This window comes from Geotrypetes seraphini, chromosome 5 (assembly GCF_902459505.1).
Source record: "Geotrypetes seraphini chromosome 5, aGeoSer1.1, whole genome shotgun sequence".
NCBI lineage: Eukaryota > Metazoa > Chordata > Amphibia > Gymnophiona > Dermophiidae > Geotrypetes > Geotrypetes seraphini.
Window position 1 is genome coordinate 238802798 of NC_047088.1, and position 25427 is coordinate 238828224.

Here is a 25427-nt window from a genome sequence, read left to right on the forward strand (position 1 = left end):
TTCCTTCAGAGTCTGGGGTTTCATATCAATTTTCCAAAATCGCAGTTGGTTCCCACTCAATCGATCCAATTCATTGGCGCCGTGTTGGACTCTGTTCACATGAGGGCTTTTCTTCCTCTCAATCGTCAAGACACTCTTCTACGCCTTTGTCATTGCGTAGTTTCAATGTCGACTCTCACGGCTCGCCAAATGATGGTCCTTCTCGGGCATATGGCATCAACAGTGCATGTGACTCCCTTTGCAAGACTCCACCTTCGCATTCCTCAGGCTCTGGATCCGCCTTCTCGTCGTATTGCGGTGACGCCTTTATTAAAAAAGTCTCTCCGCTGGTGGATGCTCTCTTCCAATCTTTCCAGAGGTTTGCAGTTTCGACATCTCCCTCATCAGAAAGTACTCACAACAGATTTGTCCGAATACGCATGGGGAGCCCACATAGATGGTCCGCCACAGATCGTCGATGTCACATCAATCTGTTGGAACTCAGAGCGATATTTCTTGCTCTCAAAGCTTTTCTTCACCTCCTTCACGACCAAGTAGTCCTTGTTCGGACGGACAATCAAGTAGCGATGTATTATGTCAACAAACAGGGCGGGATGGGCTCCCACTCCCTTTGTCAGGAAGCTCTGAGGTTGTGGCATTGGGCGATTTCTCACAACATCCTTCTTCGGGCTGTCTACATTCAGGGTCAACAGAATTGCCTTGCAGACAAATTGAGTCGTCTGCTTCTACCTCACGAATGGACGCTCAACTCCCCTACACTTCGTCAAGTATTTGCTCGATGGGGAACTCCTCGGGTGGATCTCTTTGCGTCACCCAACAACTTCAAACTACCTCTGTTTTGTTCCCGCATTTTCTCGCCCCTTCGTCTGGAGGCGGATGCTTTCCTTCTGGACTGGAGGGGTCAGTTTCTTTATGCATTCCCTCCATTCCCTCTCATTCTCAAAACTCTGGTCAAATTGAAATCGGACCATGCCACGATGATTCTCATAGCACCCCGGTGGCCCCGTCAACCTTGGTTCTCTCTTCTTCTTCAACTCAGCATCAGGGAACCTCTTCTTCTACCAGTTTTTCCTTCGCTGCTCACTCAGAGTCAGGGGTCTTTACTTCATCCCAACCTGCTGTCTCTCCACTTGACGGCTTGGTTCCTTTCCACTTGACTGATCCTTCTCAATTCTCTCAGTCGGTTCAGGATGTCTTTCTGGCGTCCAGAAAGCCGTCCACTCGTCAATGTTATGGTCAAAAGTGGACCAGGTTCTCGACTTGGTGTTCCAATCATAGTCTTCAACCAAAATCTTCCCCTTTGACTTCAGTTCTGGATTATTTGCTTCATTTATCTCAGTCTGGTCTCCAATCCACCTCTATTAGAGTTCATCTTAGTGCCATTGCTGCTTTTCATCAACCTTTGGACGGGAAACCTCTCTCGGCACATCCCCTGGTTGCTCGCTTTATGAAAGGACTTTTTAATCTTCATCCACCGGTTAAACCGCCTCCTGTGGTTTGGGATCTTAATGTTGTTCTGGCTCAACTGATGAAATCTCCTTTTGAGCCTATTGATTCAGCTCATTTTAAATATCTTACTTGGAAAGTTGTTTTCTTGATTGCTCTCACTTCGGCTCGTCGAGTCAGTGAGTTGCAAGCTTTAGTTTCGGACCCGCCTTTCACGGTTTTTCATCATGATAAGGTAGTTCTTCGTACACATCCAAAATTCTTACCTAAAGTAGTGTCTGATTTTCATATCAATCAATCTATTGTGCTACCAGTATTTTTTCCTAAACCGCATTCTCACCCTGGTGAGGCGTCTCTACATACTTTAGATTGTAAGTGTGCGTTGGCGTTTTATCTTCAACATACTCAACCTCACAGGACATCTCCTCAACTTTTCCTTTCTTTTGATCCAAATAGGTTGGGACGTCCTGTCTCGAAACGTACCATCTCCAACTGGATGGCTGCTTGCATTTCTTTCTGCTATGCTCAGGCTGGTCTTCCTCTACAAGGTCGAGTGACGGGCCACAAAGTTAGAGCTATGGCGGCTTCTGTGGCTTTCCTCAGATCAACTCCTATTGAGGAAATTTGCAAAGCTGCCACTTGGTCCTCGGTTCACACTTTCACCTCTCATTACTGTCTGGATACTTTATCCAGGAGGGATGGCCATTTTGGCCAATCTGTTTTGCAAAATCTTTTTTCGTAAATTGCCAACTTCCCTCCTCCCTTTTTACTTAGCTTAGAGGTCACCCATGTGTGGGAATATGCTGCCTGCTTGTCCTGGGATAAAACACAGTTACTTACCGTAACAGGTGTTATCCAGGGACAGCAGGCAGATATTCCCACAACCCACCCACCTCCCCTGGTTGGCTTCTTGGCTTGGTATCTGAACTGAGGATCCTCACAGGAGATGCGCCCCCTAGTTCGGGCGGGAAGGCACGCGCGCATGCGCGATGCAGCACTCGAAAGTTCGAGATCTTCAAGCAAGTTTGCTTTCGAGGCTGTCCGCTGCGGGGCTCCGTTGCTGACGTCACCCATGTGTGGGAATTTCTGCCTGCTGTCCCTGGATAACACCTGTTACGGTAAGTAACTGTGCTTTATGTTATGGTATGTTTGGAATGGAATGGAATGCGAGTGTTTTGCAAGACGAGCAAAACATTCGCAAAATCGACGCCTCGGAAACCGAGCATGGCTTGATTTACAAGCGCCCCCCCCCCCCCCCGGTGATCCGGCACCCTCCCCCCCACAATCAGGCACCCTCCCCCCGCGATCCGGCACCCCCTCCAACGCAATCCGGCACCCCCTCCCCGCCGTGATCGGGGACCCCCTCCGCCGCGATCGGGCACCCCCCCGCCACGATTTGGCACCCCCCGCCGCTTCTTACCGTCATCTGGGCACCGGCATGTCCTGTGCGTTGGTACCGGTTCCTAAAGATCGGCCTCCTCTTCTGCTGGGCTTTGAGCATCTGCGCATGCTCAAGGCCTGTGAGTTCATGTTCTATCTCGGGGAGAATGTGAACTCGTAGGCCTTTAGCATGCGCAGATGCTCAAGGCCCAGCAGAAGAGGAGGCCGATCTTCGGGCACCGGCACCAATGCACAGGACATGCCGGTGCCGGTGCCCAGATGACAGTAAGAAGCGGCGGGGGGGGGGTGCCCAATCGCGGAGGGGGGTGCCCAATCACATCAGAGGGGGTGCCGGATCATGGCGGGGGGGTGCCCAATCGCAGCGGGGGGGTGCTGGATCACGGGGGGGAGGGTGCCGGATCGCAGGGGGGGCCTTCGGGGGGAAAAATGCCGGTTCTCGTGGGGGGGGAACATATCAAAGCGAGTTTCCATTATTTTCTATGGGGGAAACTTGCTTTGATAAACGAGCATTTTGGATTACGAGCATGCTCCTGGAACGGATTATGCTCGTAATCCAAGGTACCACTGTATTTTCAATGGGAAAAATTGTCTTGGAACTCGAACACTTTGGAACTCGAATGGGGTTCTAGAACGGATTAAGTTTGGATTCCAAGGTATTATTGTACTCTTTACTTTATCCCTTCCTATTCCCATATAAGAATTTTCAGCATCTATTCCATGCTTTTTTAAAAAATTCTGTCACCGTTTCCATTCACATCCCTCTCAGTGAAAAAGGTATTTCCTTATACAGTGGAACCTTGGTTTACGAGCATAATTCGTTCCAGAAGCATGCTCGTAATCCAAAGTACTCGTATATCAAAGCAAAGTGCCCCATAGAAAATAGTGGCAACACCGACAATTCGTTCCAGAACTCAGGGTCTTTACCTGTCGGGTGCCGGGTGCTGCAGCACCATCTCCTCCGTCTGCCTCCTTTGTCCGTCATCCGATGAAGAACCCCGCAGTGCCGCTTTGGAGTGTTGCCTCTTCCGTCCGTCGGCCAGCCTTCCACTTCAGGTGCCTTCCAAATGTTGGAGAGCCTATCAGAGCCCACTCAGCCGAGTGCCGTCCCACCTACATGTTGCGTATGACACGCACAATGTCGATGATTGACGTTGTGTGTGTCATACGCAATGTGCAAGTGGGACGGCACTCGGCTGCGTAGGCTCAGATGGAGGCTCTCCAACTTGCGGAAGGCACCCGACGTGGAAGGCTGGCCGGTAAATGGACATTGGCACGCTGACAATCGCACGCCGACATCTGCGCACAGGACAAGTGCATGCCGCCGGTTTCACCACTTTCACGCCTTACCGTTCACGTCCTGAGGGGGATTGGGGTGAAACCCCCCAGTACACTTAGAACAGTATACCCCCACGCCCCCCTCAGAATGCTAACGGTAAGGCATAAAAGTGGCGGAACCGGCGGCATGCATTCATCCTGCAAAAAGATGCCAGCGCACAGTTGTCGGTGTGCCAATGTCCAACGCGCTTTTGACATGCCACCAAGATATATGACTCTTCCCTTCATAGCTGCGATGTAGTATTTGCTCTCCATAGCTCCTGAGGCCTTTTTCCTCCTTTTAGAAACGTTCCATAAGAAGCAAAAGAAGTTAAAAGGCGATATACTCGGTATATAGCACTGGAGGATACTCGTTGTTTTAAACAGATACATTTTTGTCATATAAGAACATAAGAATTACTGCTGCTGGGTCAGACTAGTGGTCCATCGTGCCCAGCAGTCCGCTCATGCGGCAGCCCTAGGTCAAAGATCAGTGCCCTGAGTCTAGCCTTACCTGTGTACGTTCCGGTTCAGCAGGAACTTGTCTAACTTTGTCTTGAATCCTTGGAGGGTGTTTTCCCCTATAACAGCCTCCGGAAGAGCGTTCCAGTTTTCCACCACTCTCTGGGTGAAGAATAATTTCCGTACGTTTGTACAGAATCTATCCCCTTTCAACTTTAGAGAGTGCCCTCTCATTCTCCCTACCTTGGAGAGTGTGAACAGTCTGTCTTTATCTACTAAGTCTATTCCCTTCAGTATTTTGAATGTTTCGATCATGTCTCCTCTCAGTCTCCTCTTTTCAAGGGGAAAGAGGCCCAGTTTTTCCAATCTCTCACTGTACGGCAACTCCTCCAGTCCCTTAACCATTTTAGTCGCTCTTCTCTGGACCCTGTCGAGTAGTACCGTATCCTTCATGTATGGCGACCAGTGTTGGACTCAGTATTCCAGGTGGGGGGCGTACCATGGTCCGGTACAGCGGCATGACAACCTTCTCCGATCATTCCTAATCCTAACCCTTCTTAATCATTCCTAGCAGTCAAATATCTGTGTATCTTGAGGAGGGTTAAGAGTGTTCAAAAGTGAGGTCTACGTTTATTCATCTAGCAGTGATATTCAGCTGATTTACAGATAACCTCAGAAATAGCAGAGGTAAGTACATACAGATAAGTTGTTCTTATATCTTTTTTGTGCATTTCAGAGGCAGTGAAATATAAGGATATCTTACTCAATATTTACATAAAAATATGAATAACTTATCTGTAAGGCTTTATTCGGGTGCATGACCACGGAGCATTCACCCCATAGTGGGAAAAAAATACATTTTGGAAGTTATCATAAAGTGTTCAGCACATTTGACAACATGTTGAAAACTCTTGCCAGCATGCAAGAAAATATAAAATTCTGTTCACAGACTATCAGCCTGTCATTTGAGTAGTAATGTAACATCGAGCACTTCTTTTACTGCACAATAAACGATTTTATTCAGCTCTGAAGGACAGACACAACCTAGCACCAAACCTCGGTACTTATCTTGCCTTTACACAACATTTAAAGATTTAAAGATTGCCCAAGGGATCGGTGAGAGGAGCTCCTGAAATCAATTCCCAAACCTAACTTGGTCACAAAAAACATGGTCACAAAAAATATGTCCTGTAATGTGAGCCCCCAGCAGGAGACTGTGACCACCACCTCCCCTATCCTTTTAGTTTGGGCCAGTGTCTTGTAAACTTTGCCAAGCTGCGGCACACTAAACCGAGGGCCACGGCTGAAGGGTCTCCACACATGTGCAGACGTCAGTGTGATGACATCACGCACGTGTGATGTCATCATGCTGATGGCTGTGTATGTGTACAGGCCCTTCAGACGGGGCCATGAGCTTGTTAACCCTGAAATGACTACACCGGTGGGGAGGTGCAGAGAGCAGGAGAGGCGCCTATGAGGAGGAGAGGTGCCGGCTGACTCTCTTACACGACATGCTTCTTGCGGCACACCCAGAATCTTGCCTTGGCACACAGTTTGCAATACAAACTAGTGAAACCCCATCTATGTTGTGATAGAGTATAATTTGTGTGTTTTAATCAGTCTGGCATTTTGATCGGTGTACAGGGACTGGGGCAAGTGGTATCCCTGTCTTGATAGTTAATATTAATGATGTGTATTATTTGAAATGACATGGAAATGGATTTCCCATATCATTTTATATCACAGGCAAATGAAAGCGAACAGAAAATAGCATAACATTTTGTGCTTTTTGTTTCTCATCCATTGTGTTAATCTTCCTAAGGAGCATGCACTCTTCCCAGAGAGTGTATTCGTTGCAAACATAGAAACATAGAAGATGACGGCAGAAAAGGGCTACAGCCCATCAAGTCTACCCACTCTGCTTACCCACCCCCTGTCTATGCTCTAATGACCCAATTTCCTTATCTTGATCCTCGTAGGGATCCCACATGGGTATCCCATTTATTCTTAAAGTCTGGCACGCTGTCTGCCTCGATCACCTGCACTGGAAGCTTGTTCCAATGATCAACCACTCTCTCTGTGAAGAAATACTTTCTGGTGTCGCCATGAAATTTTCCACCCCTGAGTTTGAGTGGGTGCCCTCTTGTTGCCGAGGGTCCCTTGAGAAAGAAAATATCATCTTCCACTTCGACACGTCCCGTGAGGTACTTAAATGTTTCGATCATGTCTCCTCTCTCCCTACGTTCCTCGAGAGTATAGAGCTGCAATTTGTTCAGTCTCTCTTCGTACGAGAGACCCTTGAGCCCCAAGATCATCCTGGTGGCCGTCCGCTGAACCGATTTAATTCTGCGCACATCTTTACTGTAATGTGGTCTCCAGAATTGCACACAGTACTCCAGATGAGGTCTCACCATCGCCCTGTACAACGGCATTATGACTTCAGGCTTTCGGCTGACAAAACTTCTATTGATACAACCCAATATCTGCCTTGCCTTAGATCAGGGGTGTCCAATGTCGGTCCTCGAGGGCTGCAATCCAGTCGGGTTTTCAGGATTTCCCCAATGAATATGCATTGAAAGCAGTGCATGCACATAGATCTCATGCATATTCATTGGGGAAATCCTGAAAATCCGACTGGACTGCGGCCCTCGAGGACCGACATTGGACACCCCTGCCTTAGATGAACAAAAAAAAAAGATGAAGCCTTCTCCACTTGATTGGCAGTGCACACTCTTTGCTAAAAGTGTGCACTCTTGACAGCATAGGTGCCGTAACAAAGGAATGCCTAGAAAACGGCAAAGAAATGAACATTCCCATAAACGAGAAGGGAGAAAATGTGAAATGAGGGATGGTTAACAAGACTAAGAATGTTATGATGCCTCTGTATCGCTCTGTGGTGCGACCTCGCCTTGAGTACTGTGTACAGTTCTGGTTGCCTTATCTCAAGAAAGATACAGCAGAACTAGAAAAGGTTCAAAGAAGAGCGACCAAACATAGAAACATGATGGCAGATAAAGATCAAAATGGCCCATCTGCAGTAACCATTACCTCTTCCTCTCTCTAAGAGATCCCGTATAAGGAAAGTCTATAAAGGTTAGGGCTCTTCAGCTTGAAAAAGAGATGGCTGAGGGGAGATATGATTGAAGTCTACAAAATTCTGAGTGGCGCACAATGGATACAAGTGGATTGATTTTTTTTTTTTACTCCATCAAAAATTATAAAGACTAGGGGTAGGGTTACCAGGCGTCCGGATTTCTCCGGATATGTCCTTCTTTTGAGGGTCCGGACGGCTTTTCAAAACCTGGCACTTTGTCCGGTTTTGAAAAGCTTCTGACGTCGGGACGACATCTGCGAACACACAGATGCAACATGGTGATGTCAAGCGCACATGCACGATGTCATTGCATCGCATCCACAGATACCATCCTGACGCCCGAACAGGTTAAGTGGGCGGAGCTGGGGTGGGACACGGGCGGAACTAGGCAGTCCTGGGGGGCGTGGCCATGAGTCTGGATTTTCCTTCGGGAAAATCTGGTAAGCCTAATTTTGATAAGATTTTCATTGTTTTTCAATGGCGCAACCAATTATTGTATCACTTAGAACCAATTAAAACTTTAAAGTTAGTCACTGGCAGGCACGATCTAGGCACCTGTCAGTGATTAACTTTCAGTGGCTTTTTAAGAATGCAGTCCTTAGGCAGTACTCTACAACTGGGCGCATACGTGTAATTCCATGTTGATCTGCCCTTTCATTGCTTTTTCAGCATATTGCATACTATAGAAAGCTTTTTCATGCCAAACATTGGCACCTAATAATTGCCTAACTTTAGGCACCATGAGCCCGATATTCAACTGGTGATGGGCAATGCTTTGCCTGCAACACAAAGGAAAGAAGGCAAAGCTGATGTCTTATGTAATGTAATGTAATGTAATTTATTTCTTATATACCGCTAAACTCCGTTAGGATTCTAAGCGGTTTACAGAAAATAGACAATAAAATAAGATAAATAAATAAAGAATAGGTACTTTGAAATTCCCTTACTGTCCAGAAGGCTCACAATCTAACTAAAGTACCAAAGAACAAACAAATTAGCAAAATAATAGAGAGGAAAATAAAGATAGAGGAAAAAAATGAGATATAAAGCATCCTAACAAGAATACATTGAACTCTCAAAACCATACTGTTAAACAAAACGTACATTCCAAAATAATAATGTAATGGAAAGAAACTAATTAAATAGAAAATAATTTTAAGAATTAAATCAAATATAGAAATGTAAAAAGAAAAATAAACATTAGAAGTGAGGAAAAAAGAAAAGGTAGAGGAAGGCATATGAATAGAATGGAAAGGGAAACAGTTAAACAATAGAATTCTAAAAATTTTTTAAATGAAAACTAAACAAATGACAGCCTAGGCAAATTTATTAATGTAAATAGAGTTCCAACAAGGATCCTGGTTTCGGCAGAAAAGCAGCCTTCTTCAGGGGACCAAAATCAACTGGTAAGGTTTTGTTAGCTCTCAGAGTCGAAGAAGCGTTTTACCTTATTGTGAATTAAACCGGCCACATACAATTTACCAAGGTTTCACTATGTAGGTCTACATACATTACAATTATTTGTACATAACCGTACGAGTTGATTTTGTCCTCTGAAGAAGGCAGGTTTTCTTCCGAAACCAGGTTCCTTGTTGGGACTCTATTTACATTAATAAATTTGCCATGGTTGCGGTAAGACATCAGCTTTGCTTGCGCTCCTTTCTGTTGCTTGCTGTATTGGGCAAAGTCAGTTGTCTCTCTTTTTTGTTTGGCTTCAATGCTTTGACGACCCACCAATGGTATTCATCCTGCATATTCAACACCGGGCTGTTTCCAGCAACCAGACATTGAATATCCATTTTCATTTCTGACCATGGCAACTCAACCGGTTAAGCTGATATTTAGCAACTCTGCTAAAGCAGTTAGCGCTCTTATTTCTTCTGTTTGGTGTGGTGCAGCCACCTCTGAATCCAGAGCTTCGCCGATTCTCTAACTTCCACCCAATTACAGATATTCTAATTATAGTTAAAATTGTGGAGGCAGTTGTGGCTAGCCGGTTGGGGGGGGGAGTATGGAGATGAATTTGGCGTGCTTGATGTGATCCAGTCAGGTTCTAATAAGGCTCGTGGGTCACCGACAGTGCTGGTGGCCCTTCTGAGCAGGCTGAGGGGAATAGTGGATCACGGTGATAAAGTTATGATCAACCAAAATCACTGTTCAGCTCTTACAATTTGGTAGATATGAGCGGTTGCTCTCCAGCATACAAAAAGAAGAAAACGTGTCTCGGTTAGGAACAATATCACAAAAAGAGAGACAAGTGCGATGTCAAGACCAACAAACAGTTACATTGATTATAATCAAGTCCATATAAAACTTATAAATAAAATCCCAGTGAAGACAGTCAGTTAAAGTTTTGGTCCCGACCAAGATCCTAGTTTCATCATTTAAGGATGCCTTCTTCAGGGGACAAACAATCAACTGAGAAAAAATTTGATAAGCGATTGAATCAAATTCTAAATAAAACTTGAAACTTGAATCGGTTCTATTGCAACAAACCTTAACTGCAGACACTAAAAGAATTACTCTTTTGGTGTCTTTTTTAAAAAAATCTTTTGTAAACCGCATAGAACTTCACGGTACTGCAGTATATAAACTATTATTATTATTCATTTTTAAACTTTCAACAAGTACATAATAATATCATCATATATACTTTAATATCACTTTTTAGTCTTACATATCTTGAAATCATAATACTATTTCTCCCTCCCTCCATTATATTCTTATAATTTCAGATAATTTAAAATTAATCCCACCCTCCCCCCACCCTATTCTACAATAAATAAAGGGGAAGAAATAAATTATTAATTATAAACAATCCTTACAATAATTTGTTAATGGCTCCCAAACATCAATGAATTTTTTATAACGTCCCTGCTGAATAGCTAATATCCTCTCCATTTTAAAAATATGACATAGTGAATTCCACCAAAAACTATAACTTAATCTATCATAATTTTTCCAATTTCTTGTAATTTGTTGAATGGCAACTCCTGTCATTTTGAGTAAAAGTTTATTATTTGGGGGGGAAATTTGACTCTTTTTCCTCATTAATGTACCAAATAATATCGTATCATATGAAAGTGCTACTGGGTTCTCAAGTAATTTATCAAGTTGACTCCAAATAGCTTTCCAAAAATTATAAATTAGAGGACAAAAAAAACAATAAATGATCCAGTGTACCAGCTTCAAGATGACAGCGCCAACATCTATTAGACTTAGAGCTATCTAATTTTTGTAATTTTTGGTGTCTTTTGTTTTTGAGTAGGATGTAAACATGATTCTAAAGCTGTACTTCAGATATTCTAAAAAATGATTTGGGAATCACAAAGTGATCAGGAGCGGAGAAAAAATTTTCTCTCTTTGCGTCGGGATACTATTAAACTAGGTGCAACATTTCTACTTGCATATTCCTGTATATGCCTGGTTAGGTATCTGAAAGTCAAGTATACCTTCTTCTCCCTGGTTCATTAGAAGGAGTTTCTAGATGTTAAAAAGATCATTAAGGATTGATTAAGAAGGGATTGTTAAAAAAGAGAAAATTTCAACTGTCTGCATACTAGGCTTTTTCCTGTGGGAATTGATTCTTTAATTTATCTTCAATTCATTTGTATGACTCCCTCTTCTAAATGTAGTCTAAGAAGGGGGAAAAAATTACCTAAATGGAAGGTTTTGGTTTTCTTTTATTTCATATTAGCTTAAACTGATTGCTTTCCCTGTATGTCATGTAACAAGATATATTCTTGTGAATGTACAGTATAATCTCATTATTACGGACTCGCTTATAAAGGAATATCATTTATAGCGGATGAGGTTCACTGGTCCCGGTCGTGCACCTTTACAAACAAGCAGAAAAGTACCTCATATAGCAGACTCGCATATAACGGACAAACAATTTGGTTCCCAGAGCTGCTTTGAGCTGTAGCTTTGTTCGGCTATAACGGACATGCAGGATCTGCCTACAAGGCACGTGGCGTGCCGGTGATACAGTATCAAAATGCGTACATCACTAACACATATGAAAGAAATGCAGCCCAGAAGAAAATGACAAGAGTATTTTTCTTTCCAGTACAGTACGACATAATGCTTTAGAACAGGGGTGTCCAACCTTTTGGCTTCACTGGGCCGCATTGGCCGAAAAAAATGTTTCTGGGGCCGCGCAAACACTGCAGCAAGACAGAGGAAGGAGCCAACAAGACGGTAAACATCCGGGGGCAGCAGAGGAAAACACTGCATCACCGTGCATGACCGGGGCCGCAAAAAATACTTTACTGGGCCGCAGGTTGGACACCCCTGCTTTAGAACATTTTTTGGTGTTCTGGTTTTGCAATTATTTCGTGCCATACCAATGTTTTGCTGAGTTTTGTTATTGGTGTTGCTGATACGCTTGTGCAGTGACTATTGTTCATTGATTGTACGCTGTTTCAAGTTGACCTAAATAAAGTTTTAAAAAAATGCAACTCTAGATATATTTTCAGACTGTTTTGCCAGGTCCCTTGAAATCCATTTTAATGAGATTATACCGAAAAGTGATTTTTTTAAAAAAAATGTAACTTGAAACTTGAATCCCACCCCCATAAATCTCTACATATTAGAACATAAACATTCTTAAAAACAATAATAATTCTGTGGATATATCAAAAAAAGAACATAATTTAAAATCAAACAAAATTATACAAAACATCTTTTTGTGATATTGCTCTCTAGCACAAGTCAGATAGGGATAATAGGACTGTGTTTGCTGGGCTTAACCAATCATTCATCTCATGTACGTAGAAATAACTGTTGATTAGATATTTGCCAGATGCATTGTAGGCTGCCCCCAGGATTCTCCCCCGTTGCTTATATTATTTATATTTATTTTTTTTTGTAGTTCATTAAGGTCAGTGTTACAAGATTTGGGTGTTGGTTATTTTTCTATTGTGATAACTTTCTTGTCATTCCTCTTCAAGGGTCCTTACAGGATACAAATCCATTTTTAGATGTATAGTATGTTTTAGGTGTATTAAAATGTGACTAGATGGTCATCTGCTCAAGATAAATTCTGAAAAATCTAAGTTACTGTGGATCGAGAGAGAGGGGTCAGCACAAAATTGTACCAAGTCGTAACTCAATGCGATTCAATTCAATTCATTTATTAATGTATTCTTATCTTACTTTTGAAGGCCAGATTAATACATCTTGTTAGGTGAAACATGGGCCACACTGAATGGACTGTTAATGAAGAACTGTTTTTTTGTTAATGGGGGGGGAGAGGGAGGATTTTCAATCTGGGATCTAATCTAATCTAATCGGTTTATAGTTTGTTAAAAAATGAAACATAACAAGTAAAAACTGTGGGATCTGTTATTATTTTACGTCAAGTCTGGTACAGATCTGCATAGCCTCTACACCATGTGTTGAGTCTAGTAAAAGGACAGGAGGGGGTCCCCCTCTACTCCAACTCCACAGCTGTACCACATTCAAAATGACTGCTGTGACCTATTTGTTGTATTACCAAGAGACTACCACCAGGAGTCATATTGTCCATTTTGAGCTGTATCAACTGTAAGGTGAGAAATGGGAGGCATCACTCTTGCACCATCTGCTAGACTACCATGGCAACCCCTTGGTGAGACCTGAGTGTGGGGGGAAAGGTCACAGATTGCTGAGTGGGTTCTCTGCTCTTCGAGTCTTGTGCAAAGAGAATAGCTTAGGCTAGGGATCCTATGCATTTATGAGTTCTTGTGTGTGTGTGTGTGTGGAGGGGGGGGGGGAGTTTTCTCTTAGAGGGATATGCAGGGGGGGGGGGGGTTTGGAGCAAGGGGTGTTTCTCTTGGCTGTGGCCACACGACCAGACTGCCAAGAGTGAAGCACTGAATAGAGGAGAGTGTGGTGTAGTGGTTAGAGCTACAGGCACAGCACCCTGAGGTTGTGGGTTCAAACCCCATGCTGCTCCTTGTGACTCTGGGCAAGTCATTTAATCCTGCACAGCCCCAGGTATGTTAGACAGACTGTGAGTCTGCTTGGAAAAGGTTTGAGTACTTGACTTTAAACCACTTACTATACCTTGTCTAAGCAGCGTATCAAATCCCAATCCCTTAGTTCAAATTCAATATTATTTTGAAGAAAAAAAAATATGTGGAGGGGCATAATAAAAACAAAGAAACATCTAAGTCCCCTTTTGGCCTAAGGCCCTAAACGTTGAAAGTAGAAGCAGGGAAAATGTCCATTCTCAGAAAAAACATCCAACATGAGGGTTTTTTTTTTATAATGGCCTGTCTCTACGTTCAGCTGTTTAAACTCCCAGACCACCACTACGTCTACACACTAACAACATATAATCAACCCAAAAAAAAGCCTAAGTCCCAAACTCCCAACAAGAGCTTTTAGGAAAAGGAGGGAGCCAGTCCTTCGCCTAAAAGCTGGATTCTGTAACCGGTGTCTGTCAAAAAGAACACCGGTTACAGAATCCACCTTTCCCCAGCAACGATCGCGGCAGGAGAGATGAGCCATCTCTCCTGCTGCGATCTACCCATCCCCCCCTGATCGGATCGGGCAGGAGGATGCCCAAGACATCCTGCCCCACCAAAACCTCCTGTCCCCCACCCCCACTAAGATACGGGCAGGAGGGATCCCAGGCCCTCCTGCCCTCGGCACACCCACTCCCACGATTGCTCCCCCTGAACCCCCGATCATAGTAACATAGTAGATGATGGCAGATAAAGACCCGAATGGTCCATCCAGTCTGCCCAACCTGATTCAATTTAAATTTTTTAAATTTTTTCTCATAGCTATTTCTGAGCAAGAATCCAAAGCTCTACCCGGTACTGTGCTTGGGTTCCAACACAGTACCAACACTCTCGACACCCCCCCTCCCCGTACCTGAAAAACAGTTGGCCGGACGGACGGGTCCTAAGCCCGTCCGTCCGTCAGGCCTGCCATCCGTCGAATGGCGGGCCTTATTGGCCCAGGCGCCTCAAACCCCACCCACAGGTGGGGCCTGAGGTGCCTGGGCCAACTGCAATCAGGCTTTTTGATCGTCCAAGTACTCATTTAGGCCACTTTTTAGATGTTTTTTGTTTTGATTATGAGCCCCTTAGTCTCTGAAGGGTTAAATCATCTGCAATGATACATTTAACTCAGTCTGTTAAAAAAAAAAAAATCACAGTTGAAAAGTATTGCTGAGTGTGGGTCTCTGTATCTGTATGTCTATGTATATATATACCTAATGTAAAATATTCCCAGTTGTGTATACAGTTCTACTAATCAATGAGGTGTAATATGATTCAAGCCAATTACACGCTGTGGTGTGAATGGCCTCCAACCACATTCTGATGACAGTGGACATTTTAATTTTCTACGGCACTTTATGGCAGCTGGCTGTCATTAGAGATGTACCATTTCGTCAATACTGAATCAAGAAACAATTAAGCGTCATGAAAACATTCAGACAGTGATCGGTTCCACTGTACTACCCTAAAACGCCAGGGCAAGCCTTTCAATATCAGCATGAGATTATTCAGCTGCAAATGTGAGCTTCAGACCAGTAAATCTGAAAAAGCAATGAACTATTTTGTTTATACTTAGAAAAAAAATACTGCTGTTATTGAACTGGCATGGAAACATTATGGATTTGGATTTATTAACCACCTTTATGAAGAGATTCACCAAAACTGGTGTACAGCAAGTACAATTCAGCATAAAACTAACCAAATATAAAGAAATACACTGACCCCCCTTTTACGAAGGCGCGCTAGCCGATTTAGCGTGCGCTAAACGCTAACGCGTCCATTATATTCTTTTTTTTTTTTTTTTTATTATTATTTATTTATAAAATTTTACAATATCACCAAGCATATACATCTTGTACAGTAAAGTGAGGTCAAACAACATACTAAACTGAAATTCCAAAATTAAGATATACCACAATCATAGTTCAATTAAAAAATAATAATGGATAAATAAAATAACAATATCCTAGCTGATCTCACACTAGTCCTCAAAATTATTGGATCCAAGATTAAAGAGTAGAACAAATGTAATTCAAATTAATTTAAAAGAAAAAGTCCATGTCTTACTAAAGTGCAGGGAGTTAACCTTCCATGGACGCTGCTGTTGTTATTCCTTTTTCAAGACGTTTCCCTGAGAGAAAACCAATTAATTGAGATGGTTCTGTAAAAATATACTTCAATGATAAATATCTAACCACACATTTACATGGATATCTCAAGAAGAAAATGCCACCTATTTGAGTCACTCCAGGTTTTAAAAGTAGAAATTCTTTCCTTCTTTTTTGAGTCTCTCTAGAGACGTCAGGGAAAATCTGAATGTGCTGTCCCAGGAAGTCTTTGGACCTATTTTTAAAGTAAAGTTTCATTATCCAATCCTTGTCTGGGGCCAAAGCGACAGACAACAAGAGAGTGGCTGGAACGGCCAGTTCTCTATCTGATTGTTCTAATATTACGGAAATGTCCAGTGACCTCTCCTGGGGTTCTTCAATTTTTTCTTCTTTAGATTGGGGTTTGGCAGGAAGATAATACACTCTTGTAAGAGGAGGTAAGGAACTTTCAGGAATTTCCAATATTTCCATAAAATACCTTTTACGCGTCCATTATATTCGATGGACGTGTTAGCGTTTAGCGTACGCAAAATCGGCTAGTGCGCCTTAGTTAAAGGACCCCTGAGTGAGGCAAACTCCAATTAAATTAATTAGACTGAAATTAAAATAAGAGAGATATAATACAATGTCAGCATAATACTTATGGAACACCTAGTAACCACCCATCAGAATGTTCAAATAACATAGATATCATGCTAATGATTTTCTATAATACAGCTTATCATATAGCCAAGTGCAGATATTAGATGGGGACAAGATGCTTTGGGATAAACAGATGAGAGGCTAAACCCAAGGCAAATTGTTTATACAGTTAAACAAGATATAAGGAATTGATTAACTAAGCAAGCTAGTTAGTACTGGTGCAGAATAGAGAGTTGCGCGGGGACAGAAATCCCACCCATTCCTACCCGTCCCCACCAGGATCCTCTCCGTCCCCACTCGTCCCCACGAGAATCCTCTCCATCTCCACCCGTCCCCATCAGGATCTTCTCCGTCCCCACCCATCCCCACAAGGAATTACCTCCATCCCCGCCCGTCCCCATAAAAAGCAGCAATTACTTCTGACAGGATCATCAATTCCACAGTTGATTTTGTGTTTGCGCTGCTGTTTTCCTTGTGGAATCTCTTTGGTGGAACCCTTTTTTTGTTTTCTGTTCAGGTAATTGACTTATAAACCCCCTCTTTTACTAAGGCTGATGTGTCCATTATATTATATGGACGAACCCTGTTTCCAAAGCCTTCCATCCCCATGGGAGTCCCATTGGCTAGAGGGGGGTCCTCGTGGGAGTCCTGAGGGCCAGAGGGGGGGGTCCCCATGAGTTAGGGGGGATTCCCGCGGGACCCCCGCAGGACCCGCAGGATTCCCGCGATCCCCGTTCCTGTGCAGACCTCTAGTGCAGAATGAGTGTATACCAATCACTCTGTGTATTAAAGGCTTGGGTGAAGAGCCAGGCTTTTACCGGCTTTTTGAGGCCGAGGTAGTCTGGTGTGGTGCTTTTCAGGAAACAGGTGCACATTCAAATACCTCAATATTCAATGTTTTAGAGAAACTTTGCCTAGTCTTTAAAGCGTTCTAAGTGTTTGTGCTTAGGATGGGAACACCCAGGGCTGGATTAAAGCGTAGGCAAACTAGGTGAATGCCTAGGGGCTTAGGGGCTGTTTTGTGTAACTGGGTATAACAAAACAACAACAAAAAAGGAACAATAGTGAAAGTTATAAATATCTTTCTAGAGCGGCGCTCAGACTCCAAGAATGGAACTTGAAAGTTCAGCGTGGGGACCTAACCCCTACAGCAACTTTCAGTGAATCTATCATTGCACCGTCTAATTTGAAAGGTTATAAAATAACTTCATGAAGTGGTAAATGATTTTTAACTCTCAAAAAGTGCATAAATGTCCAGTGCTTAACAAGTGCAAAGTTCAAACTACTTAGCTTCAATGCTTAAACAGCGATGGTCCGGCGGGGTTCTGACGCGTTTCGCCAAACCGGCTTCCTCAGAGAACCCGCTATGCTGTAAGCCTCAAATATTAATACTCCCTAAACAAAAAAGACAAAGGTGATGCATTTCAAAATCAAATACTTGAAAAAGCAAATTAAACAGAAACTCACGACTCTGCCAGCTGGGTACCTAGTTCAAAAAGGAAGGACTCTCTCATATCCTGTGACATCTGACCTCAGCTGAGCACCCAGTACTTATGCAGTAATCAGCTGTCTGTCATCTGTGAAGGAACGCCCACCATTCAACTTCACGATTCAAACTAGCAGGAGTGACTGTCTTCCATTGGGATTTCCATTGGAAGACAGTCACTCCTGCTAGTTTGAATCGTGAAGTTGAATGGTGGGCGTTCCTTCACAGATGACAGACAGCTGATTACTGCATAAGTACTGGGTGCTCAGCTGAGGTCAGATGTCACAGGATATGAGAGAGTCCTTCCTTTTTGAACTAGGTACCCAGCTGGCAGAGTCGTGAGTTTCTGTTTAATTTGCTTTTTCAAGTATTTGATTTTGAAATGCATCACCTTTGTCTTTTTTGTTTAGGGAGTATTAATATTTGAGGCTTACAGCATAGCGGGTTCTCTGAGGAAGCCGGTTTGGCGAAACGCGTCAGAACCCCGCCGGACCATCGCTGTTTAAGCATTGAAGCTAAGTAGTTTGAACTTTGCACTTGTTAAGCACTGGACATTTATGCACTTTTTGAGAGTTAAAAATCATTTACCACTTCATGAAGTTATTTTATAACCTTTCAAATTAGACGGTGCAATGATAGATTCACTGAAAGTTGCTGTAGGGGTTAGGTCCCCACGCTGAACTTTCAAGTTCCATTCTTGGAGTCTGAGCGCCGCTCTAGAAAGATATTTATAACTTTCACTATTGTTCCTTTTTTGTTGTTGTTTTGTTATACTCACTTTGGAACAATATTTAGTTTACTCATTTACCCAGTTGTTGATATTGTGTAACTGGGTGCCACAATTTTGGCACCCACTTTATACGGGCTGTGAACCTGTTCTAGAAGAACAATTGTGTGCATTAGTGAATTGGCATCAACGTATCTACATTTAGGCACTCCCTCTTACACCGTGTCTATGGGTGGTGTAAATGGGTGCGGCAAAATGTTGCACTTAAACACATAGGACTCAATTCCCTAAATGGCGCCTCCCCCCCCCAAAAAAAATGCACGCTTAGTGCTATTCTATAATAGGCACTTCAAGTTGGGTGCAGTTTATAGAATAGCACTTATTGCCGGGATCCACGCCCAATTGTGGGTGTGAGGATTTACACCAGCTGAATGCTGGTGTAAATCTCGGTGTAGATCTCTTGAATTTTAGAAACGCCCCGACCCATCCATGTCCCCTTTATGGCCGCAGAGAAAATCTACACAACACATCTTTAGTGTCTATAAAGATGTGCAGATAAATTCCAGTTATTGCCATTAATTGATTGTTAGTAGTCAATTATTAGTACTAATTGGCTCATTAATCCCATATTTACATGCATAAATTTGAACTAGTACCTCCCGGATTGTATAAAAAAAATGCCAAAACTTGTGCATGCAATATAATTACATAAGAATCCAATTAGCAGCAATAATTGGCTTTTTTTACAAAGCAATTTTTGGGTGCTAATTGGAATCATTACAAGTTATGAGCATAAAATTAGGCACAGTTTGTGCCTAAATTTTATGCCTGAGTCAAAAAAGGGGGCTAGTCTTAAATGGATCAGAAGCAAGCGCCTGCTTATCTGGAAGGGACATTGAAAGGAACTGACATGCAGATTGTTGCATACAAATGAACCACTTTTTACAGAATATGGGACCCAACAAGGTCCGTGTTTCGATCAACACGTCTTCCTCAAGGGTCCCATAGGATGGTGGTCGCCAAACACACGCAACAAAAAATGCCTGATCTGTATTCTGTGTGCTTGAATGATGAAAATATGCTGCCTTTTCATATTCTGTATAAAGTGGTTCATTTGTACGCAACCATCTGCTTGTCAGTTCCAAATAAAATTTGCCTCTATGCTGTACATTTGTCTGCAGCACCTTTGTTTTGTTTTACTGCAGACTTGTTGGATGTTTTTATTTATTTTATTTTTCTCTTGTCTTAGGGACATTGAAAGGTTCCTTCTTGGATACTTCTCCTTGGTACACTGTCAAAAGCGCACCGGACTTTGGCGCGCCGAGAATCCCACGGTGACATTTGCATGTAGGACATATGCATGCTGCCACTTCCGCTGTTTTTAAGGCTTTCCATTAGCACTGTGAGAGGGGTTTGGGGAGGGGGAAACCCCCCCAAGTACACTGTAAACTCCCATTTTCCTTTCTGTTTTCGCCATTCGGGAGTTTTCAGTGTAGTGGGGTGGGGGTTTTCCCACACACACACACACCCCAACAGGAGCACAAGGACTTCTAAATGTAATGAAGGGGTTCCCCCCCCCACACACACACCCTCACAGTGTTAACGGAAAGCCTTAAAAGCGGCGGAAGTGGCAGTGCGCATATGCCATCGTGTAAATGTCATCGTGGAATTGTCAGTGTGCCAAAGTCCGGCGCGACTTTGACGGGTCACCCTTCACCTTTAGCCTTCCCCATTAGGGCAGCTCAGGAATGCCTGTTGTAGCTCAGAACAGAGTTAGGTAGAGAAAAGTACTGTAAATAATATTTGACTAATGTGATGATTGTATCTGATTTTTTTAAAGGTAGCCAACCAGGTTGTTCAAGCATTGCTTACTCAAAAGGTATGTCATTTCTCATTCTCTCGTTCTAATTTAGACACACAAAAGGTCAAATTAGAAAGTTTATGTTCTTGATAAAATGAAATTTGGGTTAATTGATGTATAAATATTTTGTCATCACATCCATTAGCAGCACTCTTCAACCTAACAATTTTGTTCTGTGCAGCAGAATCCAAAAGCCTTTTTATAAGTTAAACACTTCAGAAAAAAAAAACATATCCACGATCTCGGTGCAGAAAGAATACTAAAACAGCTGGATTTGCTAATCTATTTTTCAGAGATGCCAAGTTACCAGATCCAGGTTGAAAATTTTGGGATAATCCTGGATTTCTGGCCAACCCACCCTGACACATTATTTAGGGTTGCCAGATTTTACTATAGTAAAATCTGGACTGCCAAGACCCGCCCCCCCCCCCCCCCGGTCCTACCCCCCAATCCCGCCCTAGCCCCGTCTCCACTGCCCAACGTGATTTAGAGGAGGCTTTTCAAAACCCAGACAAAGTGCTGGGTTTTGAAAAGCCGTCCGGACCCCCAGATATGTCTTCAAAAAGTAGGACATGTCAAGGGGTAACCCTAGCATGATGGGACTCGCAGCACTGATTTCAGTGGGCAGGATCAGGCTTTCAGAAATAAGTTCAAAACCAGGGACTGGCCAAAACTCTACAGCCTGAGATGGGTAGTAGAGAATGACACGGTGACAAAATTCATCACCGTTCCCGTCCCCGCGGATAACCGCGGTAAACCATGGTAAACCATCTTCATGTCATTCTTTAAGGAGAGAGGGAAGAATCAGAGTATGAATGGCCACAACCACTGACTCGCAAGCTTTGCTTTGAAGAATGCTGGTGTAGAAGGACTGAGGTTGAAACAGACACTACAGAATGACAGTCTCTGGTATCCAGAGCAGATATTGTGATGTCATAATGCCTCATTCCAAAAGTGCCTAAGAGCCAATCACATCAGTGATGTCACAATGGCTTCATTATCCTTGGCTCACATAAGAATCAGAGTATGAATGGCCACAACCACTGACCCACAAGCTTTGCTTTGAAGAATGCTGGTGTAGAAGGACTGAGGTTGAGATAGACACTAAAGAATGACAGTCTCTGGTATCCAGAGCAGATCTTGTGATGTCATAATGCCTCATTCCAAAAGTGCCTAAGAGCCAATCACATCAGTGATGTCACAATGGCTTCATTATCCTTGGCTCACATAAGCACAGCCACTGACCCGCAAGCTTTGCTTTGAAGAATGCTGGTATAGAAGGACAGAGGTTGAAATAGACACTAGAAAATGACATGGGATTATTTCCTGCGGTTATCCGCGGGGATGGGAATGGTGATGAATTTTGTCACCGTGTCATTCTCTAAAGGGTAGCTTGGCATCTCTGATGTTTTACGTACTACATGGACTTTTTAAAAAAAAATTTATAAGTATAAAAGTCGCCTTTTCCTGATTATGACGGGAATAGTTCTTCAATTGATTACACAGAATTGGAAAAATCATGATAGGATCAATTTCACTTTTTGGTGGGTAAATATGTGTACCACATATAAATATGAAAGGATGATGGCAGAATGTTTGGGGACTAGTAAATCCTTTAATGATGTATGGAGTCCATTGACTAATTTTATTGCATTATAATAAGGGTCATGCTTCTTTCTTTATAATTAGATTTCATTACACATCCAGGGAGGGTGGGGGAAGGAAAATGTATTTTGAATAGTTAAATTATTTATTTATAATTTGTAATCACATCATATATATTATTATATTAAGAATGAAGATGAGGATTGGATAAAATGATTGTTTAATGTAATAATTGTATAGTGAATAGTGTGTTTTGTGCAGTTTTTCTGATTTACCATTTGTATTGCACTATCGAAGTTTGAAAATCAATAAAGATTAAAAAAAAAAAAAAGAATTTTTTTTTTCATTTTAGTTCAAAGATTTTATTGATTTTAATATATAGCAAGAACAGGAATTAAGGAGCCCTTTTCTAATGCATGCTTACTGCCTCTTAAAAACAGTGCTAATGGACCATGCTCAGGAGCCACACACTAACTGCAGGCTCTGCCCACACACTAAAAATGCATTTTATTTTTTAGCATGGGGGTGTGTTTGGGGCAGAGAATAGGCATACCTTGAGCTAATCGGTTAACGCGTGGGCGTCGGTGCGTGCTAACCAATTAGTGCAAGATTAGCACAGGAACCCTTACCGCCTACAAAATAGGTAGCAACAAGGGTTCAGAAGCTAATGACCATGCATTAATTTTGAAATTAGTGTGTGGCCGTTAATAAGGAAACACACTAAAATCTTTAAGACTTGACTAAAACACAAGTCTACACCAACATAAGTCTACACTAAAACACAAGTCTACACCAACCCTAGTCGGAGCTGGACACTGTAGTTATACTGTGTATTTGTAACATGCAGACTCTTTACTAAATTTGTAAATGTGAATTTGCAGCGCCGGCAGTGTGAACAGTGCTGCCTTGGGCGCTTGTCCTGAAGAATTTCTTGTAACAGTGATAGGAGCAAAATGGAGATCTTCCGTCGTTAAGAATATACATTGAAGCTAAGTACTTCTATATTAGACACTATAATGAGAGAGTATTACATAAGAAATCACTAAACTATTCAACAAGTATATAAAAAAATTTACAAAAATCATTTAAAAGAGAGTGTATGGGACCGATGATAGCTCACTTTGTAGTTATTAGCCTTGAAAAAAATATCGGGCTTATAGCTGTGAGCGCTTGAGACCTCTATATACTACCCGTTTCGGGTTGGTGTAGACTTGTGTTTTAGTCAAGTCTTAAAGATTTTAGTGTGTCTCACAAGAATTTGGAGCGTTAATAAGGAAAACCAAATTGTGGCCATTTTAGAGCTTCTCAGCGCATGGGAAAAGGCTGAAAAAGGTGTTTGAGTGCTCATTTGGTGTGAGTCCTGCGACAGATTGAGCGAGGGTTTGTTTGTGTTTTTTTCCTCATCTTTTCATTTTTGTGGGGGGGTTTTCGGGTTGTTTGGTTTATGGGAAGGTTTTTAGATTTTTTTTTTTGCAATGATGTTTTATTCTTATGTTCTTCTATTTTAACTGTATGTATTGTTCATTGTTGTTATATGTGTGCTTTTGTTTCCTGCTTAGATTTGCGGATAGGCGGGTTATAAATATTTTCAGTGAATAAATGGGTAACCCTTGCGCTTCAAATAGCGCAGGCCACTTTTATTGCGCAGTTTAGTAAAAGAACCCCTGTAAATTTTACATAAGCAAGTATCGACTCATATATATATATTTTAAAAAAATCAAACATCCAAACTAAGAAATAAGAAGAATTAACACTCTTCTAAATAAAAACGAAATATGTTAACCATTCTCAAGCCCTCAAGAGGAAAAAAATTTTGAGAAAAATAATTTCCCCTAACTCTAGGAAAATGCAGTTGAAAACAAGCCATTGAAAAGGAGGTCTGTCAGTACTTTAGGGATCCTTTTACAAAGGTGCGCTAGCGTTTTTAACGCACGCACCGGATTAGCATGCGCTAGCTGAAAATCTACCGCCTGCTCAAAAGGAGGCGGTAGCAGCTAGCCCGTGGGGCAATTTAGCACGCGCTATTCAGCGGCTTTGTAAAAGGAGCCCCTAGGCTTCCAATTCTGCTGGAAAGGGAGATGTTCTAATCCAGGGGTGTCCAACCTGTGGCCCGAGGGCTGCATGCGGCCCAGTGAAGTATTTTGTGCGGCCCTGGTCGAGGGCGATGCAGTGTTTTCCTCTGCTGCCCCCGGGTGTTTACCGTCTTGCCGGCTCCTTTCTCTGTCTTGCTGCAGCATTTGCGCTTTTGTGCAGCCCTAGAAACATTTTTTTCGGCCAGTGCGGCCCAGGGAAGCCAAAAGGTTGGACAATCCTGTTCTAATCCGTCCCTCAACAATTCCCCTTGTGGAAATAAAAGTGGAACACTGTCGGTGTACTGCAGCTTCTTCTTCGGCTCCAGGTGAACTTGGAGCTACCAGCCCTCCTTCACTGAGGATCAAAGACTCCTCCCGGGTCCATGATGCATCAGGAACTCCCAGAACTGCATTGCTTCCAGGTTGTGGGGGTGGCTGCCTCTGTTCCGGGCTTAACATCGCCCGAAGCTGCTGGCTGAGTTCGCCCAACGAATTCGGGCTCACCCCTGAAGTAGCCACCGCTGATTCGCCCGATCGGGCCAAAGCCTCCTCGATTGTGCTCTGCACCAGACACGGTGCCGCTACCGCCGCTGGAGGGTTGCCACGGAGGGCTCCTTTTCTCTTACCCATGTTGAGGTAAGAGAACTGCTAATTCAACGAAAATAGCAACGCCGGCCGAGAACAAGAGAGGGAGCCTCACTCTCAGGCGTCCGCTCTCATCACCATCTTGAATCTCTCCTTACAGCTTACCCACACTGCAGGAGAGGAGAGAGGAGCTTCGGGAGGAAGTAAGATCACTTTTGGGGTGTTGGAGAAGCCTAAGGTAATTGACATGGAGGCTTTATGGCAGGCTATTTCAGTTATGGACGCTAACCTCAAAATGTCTTTTTCCACTTTAAATACTGATTATGGGACTATCCATTCTAAAGTGGAGCAACAGGGTTTGGTCCTTAAAGATTTAAGTGAGAAAGTGGAAAAACAGGAGTCAAGAATTTGTGGAATGGAAACATTGGACTTGGAATTAGTAAAAGAAAGAACATTTATTGCTAGAAAAATGGAAAGTTTCGAGAACCAATTAAGGAAAAATAATTTGAGACTCCTAAATTTTCCAAAATGCCCCTTAATTTCACCAATGGAGATGGCAAGAATGTATTTCAAGGAAATTTTGCTTATTCCTATTGAAAGTTTGCCACCTATTGTTAGAGCTAATTATTTT

The 25427-nt window shown here is 42.8% G+C and overlaps 1 protein-coding gene across 1 annotated transcript in view; it reads left to right on the top strand.

Moving 5' to 3' along the window:
* The window catches only part of NCKAP5 (NCK associated protein 5), a 1115675-nt gene that overhangs the window by 809448 nt on the left and 280800 nt on the right, over positions 1-25427 (top strand). The window contains 1 exon segment of the mRNA XM_033946444.1: positions 20514-20552. Within this exon segment, the coding sequence (XP_033802335.1) occupies positions 20514-20552 (39 nt within the window).